We start from the raw sequence: 8,498 nt of genomic DNA on the forward strand, positions 1-8,498 counted from the left end.
CCACCATAAGGGCTCGCGGGGTGCCACCATGGGCTTGGGTCATAATGGCCCGACAAATCACTCCACTCAAGACTCAAGCCCCTTTGACTCGATAGGGCTCATGCCAGTTTGTTAATGACAGGAACACCTGCCCGTTTATCCTAGGACAATTAGGATATTCACTCATTCAAAATGAGTAAATAGCCCGAATGTTCTAGGGTTCAAATTTCAAGTAGTGGGCGAAGCAGTTAGTCCGGGTGATCCTAAGAAGACAAGTCAATCCAGGTATGCTAATGAAAGCTCTAGAATAATTTTGCTCTAAAAAGATTGCTATCGTTATCGATTTAGGCATCGGAACGGCCTCATGAAACCCCCCAAGCCACCTTACTATTTGGTTGCAGGAGATCGAGAGTGCGTAATGGTGAAACACGTCCTTAATAATATCCTTATTGGATTCTTTTCAAACAATACAACCGCATTCGCATACATAGCAGCCTATTTCTTGATCTCGAGTTGAGAAAATATGGGATTTTAAAACCGCTTGGTTCTATTTTTTTTATCTTTATTTTTTTGTTTCATACACTTTTAAGATTTATATTTTGGGGTGTTTATTTGGTCATCTATATTTGTGTATTAATTTCATACTGTCTTCATACTGTCAAAAAAAAAAAAAAACTACTATCCTCCAATCTCAAAAACGAGCAAAACCCATCTGAAACCCAACCCAATTCCAAAGCCACACTCAAATGAGCCCTAACAAAGCGAGCGCAAATCATAGGCACTCACCGAGCCTCCACTAGCCCATAGCAGAGAGCCGGAAAACACTGAAAAGTATTTCATAGGCAATAGGAGCAGGAGCATAACCAAAATGGATATGGATGGTGCTACCAACTCTGAGGACTTCGCCGTGGGCTGCTTGCTCTCCATCAAGACCACTTTAGGCGACGACTTTGAAGCTCAGGTCATCACCTTCGACCGCCACTCCAACATTCTCGTCCTTCATATCCTTCATTCTCTTGAGATCTTTCTTCTCATTGATCCGTTTGATTTTTGCTAACCCTAGAAAACGCCGTAGAACATGAACAAATTATATTTTTTTGTGTATTCCTTAACTTTCGTTGGGTGCGCACAAGAGGGTTCGAAAGCCGGACCTCGCCGGAACATACGGTTGTTGAAGGCCAACTACATAAAGGAGTTTTCGTTCTTGGGCCAAGCCGAAGATCCACTTGATATAAAAAACTGTTTCCTTGATCTTAGTACTCTGCAGGCTAGAGAAGATTTGGCCATTAGGTGGGTTTTCTTGCGATTTTCATCACAAGTCCACTTGGGATTTTTTTTTTGTTTTGGTTACTTATTTTGTTGAAAGCTGATTTTGTTTTTGTTTTTTGACGAGTTCGATTCAGACAAGCAGAGGCTGAGGCCGAGAGGATAGGCGTGGGTGTTACCAGCGAGGCTCAGAGCATTTTTGACGCCTTGTCCAAGACGTAAGTTCCTAATCCTTTTCGACTTATAAGAACCTGAAGATTATGCAATTTACTATTATTTGTATTATGATACTATACAATTTTAGATATTTCAAGGAGCAGGGTCAGTCTTTTAGTGTTCCTAAACAGTTGCTGGAGTTTGCACGCTTCTATGAATTGTTTTCGTCGCTAATCTTAAGATATTTTAGACCCTATGATAGCTTGAAAGATAGAAGCATCTTTATTGTTCCTAATTCAACAAGTACTCCGTTTATTGTGTAGAAACGCATTGGCAATACACAGTTTCTTTTGTGTTCCACGCAGAGAAAAAATAATAGAGAGAGAGAGAGAGAGAGAGAGAGAGAGAGAGAGAGAGAGAGAATTTGTGACGATTTATAAGTTGAAGAGAAATGAAGTAGATGTGCATTATCAACTTATATCGTCATTTTTTTCAGTCGGTGGAGAAGAATGTGTGTTCAGTACGGATGCTAACAACTCTAGACTCCAATACTCTGATCAGCTTCCTGAAAAGTGCAATGCAAATAAGTTTTTCTGATACATCTTTGGTATTTGGTTTCAGTTCTAATCATAAATTTGCACTTTTGATGTTAGGCTATCAGTGTTGCAAGCAATAATTCATGGTTTGAGTCTGGAAGAGATTTTCTTTGCACTTGGTGTGGGAATAGGATACTTACATCTACGGTTCTTTATGTGTTTTGTTCATGAAATAATAAAAGCAGATGCATAGCATTGTATCATATTACTATAATGTTTTCTTCTTGCTTATAAAAAAAAAATCATATTACTCCAATGTTAGACGATTTTAGTATTAGCTGAAAGTAGCATAAAGAACCCCTTAGTAGGCCAACTTCGCTAAAAGGTATAGCCTAGAGTTTGTCTTTCCAAAAATTGGGAGGAAAGATCTGAATATTATCATACCTTTAGCAGCTTTACCTGAAGTGAACATTCTCAAGAATCCCATGCTCTTCTAATAGATATAACCTGATACCTTGTTCAGTTGTTTGCCCCTACGTTTTTTTTAATGGCAGTTGCTGCATTGAGTTTCGGTAATTCTATAAACGTGCTTTTGTTTTTTTGTCTTTTTTAATGGTCTGTAGGATTTGAACCTATGATTGCTACAACTTTATTATGATCAACTTTTTTATTGGTATTGATGAAAATTTTTCATATGCTGAAAATTTATATGTTGATCAACAGATATTGGTGAAATGATTATCTTAGGTAATATTTATAGAGTTCTCCTAGATGATTTGATTAAAATTGAAATTATAAATGTGCACCTTATAGAGATGTCTAATCTGGGAGCCAAAATATTAGTAAGTAATAGCCATGCTGGGGGCATCTGCATTAGCTCAGTGGTTTGATGTCACCCCTCTTCAATCTGTAATTGTGCTTTCCATGGTGCACATATGTGTAAGAAAAGTGGTGAATTTGTGAATCATTTATTACTTCACTGTGAGGTGGTAAGGGTGTATGGAATGGAATCTTTATCAGGATTGGACTTGTATAGGTGATGCCTAGGAGGGCGCTGGATATCTTTGCTTTTGCTTGTTGGAAAGGCCTTTAGGGTAACCCACATTTTGCTGCTGAATGGAGAATGATGCTTTTATGCCTCATATGGTGCATTGGGCTTGAAAGGAATGACCATGACTTTGAAATTCTTTGGGCGTCATTTAATGTACTCAATTGATCTAGCTTTCAGAACTTTCTTGTATTTCCTAGCTCCTAACTTGTAACTAGGTATTCTTTTCGTATACTCCTTGTGTACTTGGGCAACACCTATTTACTTGATTCAATTCAATTTTATTTTACTTTTAAAAAAGTACCACATGTTCTATAGTGGGATGAAAGTGGGATGAGAGTGTGATATGTAGCATTATTCAATACAATTAACACTTCTAATATGTGGTGGAACTGGTGCCTTTGGGCTCACACCTTACATCAACTTAGGTGAGAGGATTTGAGTTTTCCCGGACTTAGGACTTCTTGGAAAGAGAAAATTTCAGTGACTTTTAAGTGAAATTTGTAAATTTGAATGACATTAGTTATATTTCCATTAGTTGTTTAGTGAGCTGACAGTTTCCTGTCAGAAGCTTTTTCCACTTTTGTGATGATATATATCACCGTAAAAACTTGTTATCAACGTTCTATCTACATAGAAGTTGACCAGAAAATAGTTTTCAGTTCTCTACCACTGATGTTATTGGTATCTTATCAGGCTTCCAGTGCGCTGGGACAAGACTGTCATAGTTGTTCTGAATGAGGTGCGTGTAAGTAGTCCATATCTCCCAGAATCTGTTAATGGAGGAACTCCTGCTGCCAATGAGAGGGTGAAGAAAGTGGTAAGACACTAAGGATTCTTATATTTGATTTGTGTTGTCAATTTAACGGAATTATACATGTTTTTAGTATCAATCATTTATTTGGTTGTTTCTCCATTCCAGCTTGAGTTTGAGAGGAAGAGATTGCAAACTCGTGGTGGTGGTCAGTGATAGTTATTGCATTGTCATACAGGAGCTTGGAAAAGTGCCTTGTGGGATGAAACATGATGTGTACGTCCTTGTACGCCCAACCTTTATGTGAGAGAAACGTGTTATCTATTTTCTCCAACCTCTTGATGCTTTCTTTAATCAAGGAATTTCATATTTTCCATATCTTCATCTATCGTTGTTCTTTCATCTTGCCATCTCTGGTTCTTCAGTTGCATGATACGGTTTGTGTAGTTTATTCACAGATCAAAGTATTTGAGATCAAATTCTAGAGCATAGAGCTCAATACACACACACACACACACACACACACACTAGTGAAAAGCTACGTGCTTGCACGTATGCCCCTTGCACATAGCACCTGGTTAAAAAATAGAACATCTTTTATTATATTTTGTTTGAAAGTTTGGAAAAATTGTAATGATTAGATGGGATGAAATGAGATTTAACTTATTATCCAAACAAGACTTAAGTTTCATCAATGATTGGTTTGAGATGAATTGAGTTATCCTTAATCAAAGTGGATAAAGTGGCTATCTGCCACTTCACAAAGAACAACAAAAGGAGAATAGAAATCCATACAAAGTTGAAACACGTCATAGATTTATACAAATTAAAATAAACCTAATACAAAATTAAGAGAAGTGACAGGTCTATACAAGTTTATACAAGTTTGGTAGATAAGCAAATTACTTACCTCATAGTTCTACTTCTATAATTTCATTTCACAGTTTGTTATTTATATGAAACACTAAATTCATACCATGGAAATAAGAAAGTGTTTCTAAATTTATACGAAACACTAAACACAGTTTGTTACTTTTTAAGAAAGCGCTTCGTGGTATTCTAATTAATTAAAATCATACCATAGAAATAATCTAACAAATATTTGATTATACTAAGATTAATAGATAGTAATATTATTAAAATTAATAACATATTCATTGATTTTCTATTTAAGGTATAACATAATAATTTTATAAAAAATCTGAAAAATAAATAATGGAATTAAACAGACTCCATGATACTATAGGCTAATCATAAATTTAATACTTAGTACTATACTTTGAAATATACTTTAAATCCTTTGCTTATATTCTGTAAAAAATAGATCTATAGGCTAAATATTTAATCAATTAACAAAGCCCCAATAAACTATATCATAGTGGTTTTATAAACATACATCTAGGCCAAACTTAATTTAAAAGCACAAGTCCCATTTAAAATCTAAGTATACCCCATATAAATGACCCAGGGTTAAAACATACAACCTGCCATATACTCAAATCGATTCTTCAAGAGGCTTCTACGAAATTCTAAGGGCTATGGGTTAAAGTCTGTTTTTGTAACAACAAAAAGCATGCATGCACCTTTTAGGAAAGGTTAAAATCAAAAAGGGAAATCCGAAACATAAGGCACAAAAAACTGAAAGAATCAAAATACCTTCACTAGAGAAGGGAAAGTCGTGCAACAGCAGGATTTAAAGCTCATAGAAAAAAATGGAGGTGTGACGGCAGATGTGGGTGGCTGGCCGAGAATGGAGGATGGTGGATTCTTGGTGGCTGAGCCAAGATTGATGGCGACAAAAGTTTCTGGTGGAAAAAAGATAAATTTTTTTTTTCATCATTTGGTTGAGGAAACACAGTGAAGTAATGAGAGGGAGGAATCAACGGGGTCTTATGAAGAAGGAAGGGACGCTGTAAGTGGTGGATCTGGTTGGCCGGAGTCAAAGTCGACAGTTTCTGAGTTGCTAAGTGGTGTTCCGACTTCTCCTTAGTGTCTTCAGTGATTGATTTCAGTAAGGTGGGTTGGTGGGAAGGAAGACTATAGTGGTTTGGTGGAGTGGTTTTTGTACTTATTATCCAAACAAGAACTATGTTTTATCAATGATTGGTTTGTGATAAATTAAGTTATCCTTAATCAAAGTGGATAAAGTAGCCATCTGCCACTCCACAATGAACAATAAAATGAGAATTGAAATCCATACAAAGTCGAAACACGTCATAGATTTATACAAATTAAAATAAACCTAATACAAAATTAAGAGAAGTGACAGGTCCATACAAGTTTGGTAGATAAGCAAATTACTTACCTCGTAGTTCTACTTCTATAATTTCATTTCACAGTTTGTTATTGATATGAAACACTAAATTCATACCATGGAAATAAGAAAGTGTTTCTAAATTTATACAAAACACTAAACACAATTTGTTACTTTCTAAGAAAGCGCGTCGTGGTATTCTAATTAATTAAAATTGTACCATACAAATAATCTAATAAATATTTGGTTATACTAAGATTATAGATAGTAATATTATTTAAAATTAATAACATATTCATTGATTTCTATTTAAGGTATAACATAATAATTTTTTCAAAAATCTGAATAATAAACAATGGAATTAAACAGACTCCATAATACTATAAGCAAATCATAAATTTAATGCTTAGTACTATAATTTGAAACATACTTTAAATCTCTTGCGTATTTTCTATAAAAAAAAATAGATCTATAGGCTAAATATGTATTCAATTAACAAAGCCCCAGTAAATTATATCATAGCATTTTATGAACATACATCCAGGCCTATCCTAATTTAAAAACACGAGTCCCATTTAAAATCTAAGCATAGCCCATGTAAATGACCAATGATTAAAACATACTACCTGTCATGTACACTTAAGGGCACAAACGTAATAACCCAAATCAATTCTTCAAGAGGCTTCTGCAAAATTCTAAGGCCATGGGTTGAAGGGTGTTTTTGTAATAACAAAAAGCATGCATGCACCTTTTAGGAAAGGTTAAAATCAAAAAGGAAAATCGAAACATAAGACACAAAAATCTAAAAGGACCAAAACACCTTTATTGGAGAAGAGAAAGTCGTGCGTCAACAGGATTTAAAGCTTACTAGGGAAAAAATTGAGGTGTGATGGCAAATGTAGGTGGCTGGCCGAGAATGGGCAGAGGAAGGCGGATTCCTAGTGGCTGACCCGAGATCAATGACGACAACAGTTTATGGTGGAAAAAAGATTAGTTTTCTTTTTTCATCATTTGATTGAGGAAACATAGTGAAGAAAAGAGAGGGAAGAATCTGCGAGGTCTTGTGAAGAAGAAAAGGACGTCGTACGTGGTGGATCTGGTTGGCCGGAGTCAAAGTTGGCAGTTTCTAAGTTGTCGAGTAGTGTTTTGACTTCTCCTTAGTGTCTTCAGTGATTGATTTCAGTAAGGTGGCTTGGTGGGAAGGGAGACTATGGTGGCTTTGTGGAGTGGTTTCTATTTTGTTTTTCTTCTTCTGTGCAAGGCTCTGTTGGGTGGCTGGAAATTATGAGAATTTGCTGTCATGGAGAACATGACCCTTTTGATTGTGTCTGCCACACAGTCTACCATTGGTTTACCTACTTAAAATTTGAATAATTAGAGGTTCTCTTCTTTGTCCTTCCCCTAATTCTTCTTCTTTTTTATTTGAATCTTTTAATGGCAGGGTTTTATTTATTTATTATTAATATTGTAAATGCGCATTTTCATGGCAACCCATCCAAGGAATATTGGAGAAGGGACAAAAAGGGTATGATTTCCTTTTTGATTCTGTTTATTTCTGTACAAATCCGAGTGGTATTTTTTGTAATAGTGTGAGAAAAATCCGAGTGGTATTTTTGTTAATGGTTTTTTTGTACAAATCCGAGTGGGTATGATTTATTTACTTAATTTATAGAACTTTGAAGGCATTTGTATAGATTTTCGGAACAAATTAATTTTTTTTTTTAGATATGAACATATTTTTTGAAGATTGTTTTGAGTTTGGTTTAATTTAATGTATGTGTATGATTTGAGATCTACCCTTTATGTATCACCAATCCTCTAAACGGGTTGTTTTTTTCTTTATATCTGAATGGGAAGGAAAAATGGTCTAGAAGTTACTGTTAATGGAATTGAGGGGCAAAAACTTAAAACCAGGAATTTAAAAAAAGAAAACCAACTAAGGGACAAAAAGGGTAAACAAACAAAAAAAAGGGGTAAAATTGTAAAAGCATGAACAAAATATATATATAAAAAAAAGGGATACAACAGAAAAACACCAAAAAAAGAAGAGCAAAATTGAGAAAAAAAATGTGAGATAAAAAATACTGTTGCTTTTTGCATTGCTGCTTTTATATATTTATATATATGGATGTCAGATAAGTCAAGCAGCTAGAGTTAATTTTTAGGTTTTCACAATCATCGCGATCAAGTAATTACGATTAAATTGAATGACATAAAGGGCATATTTGGGATTCCAGTGGATAATATAGTTTTTAGTTTTAGGACTTTTAGTATTAGAGCTTAAGTAATAAATTTTACTGTTGATGTCGTGCTTCATAGTTCGAGCAGCTCCACAGCAAACAAACTCACTCGATACCTGCAACTGAGAGGGAGAAGAGGCTCCGGTGACATCTGGAATCACTCTGATGCCAAAGTTAGTGAAGGATCCTCGTGTGATGGGAAAAACTTAAAGAACTACAGAGAATGGTAAAGGGTTCAGAGAGCCTTCCTGTAGGAGGGATGACT

General features: G+C 35.2%; 1 protein-coding gene across 1 annotated transcript; it reads left to right on the plus strand.

The window, feature by feature from the left end:
• The first annotated feature begins 799 nt into the window (after positions 1 to 799).
• LOC121256472 (protein LSM12 homolog) lies at positions 800 to 4,108 on the plus strand. The gene is made up of 5 exons (XM_041157278.1): positions 800 to 980; positions 1,110 to 1,269; positions 1,383 to 1,463; positions 3,682 to 3,805; positions 3,908 to 4,108. The coding sequence occupies exons 1-5, from the start codon at positions 848 to 850 to the stop codon at positions 3,953 to 3,955; spliced, it is 546 nt and encodes a 181-aa protein (XP_041013212.1). The 5' UTR covers positions 800 to 847; the 3' UTR covers positions 3,956 to 4,108.
• Positions 4,109 to 8,498: the final 4,390 nt, after the last annotated feature.

This window comes from Juglans microcarpa x Juglans regia, chromosome 3D, assembly GCF_004785595.1.
Source record: "Juglans microcarpa x Juglans regia isolate MS1-56 chromosome 3D, Jm3101_v1.0, whole genome shotgun sequence".
Lineage (NCBI taxonomy): Eukaryota > Viridiplantae > Streptophyta > Magnoliopsida > Fagales > Juglandaceae > Juglans > Juglans microcarpa x Juglans regia.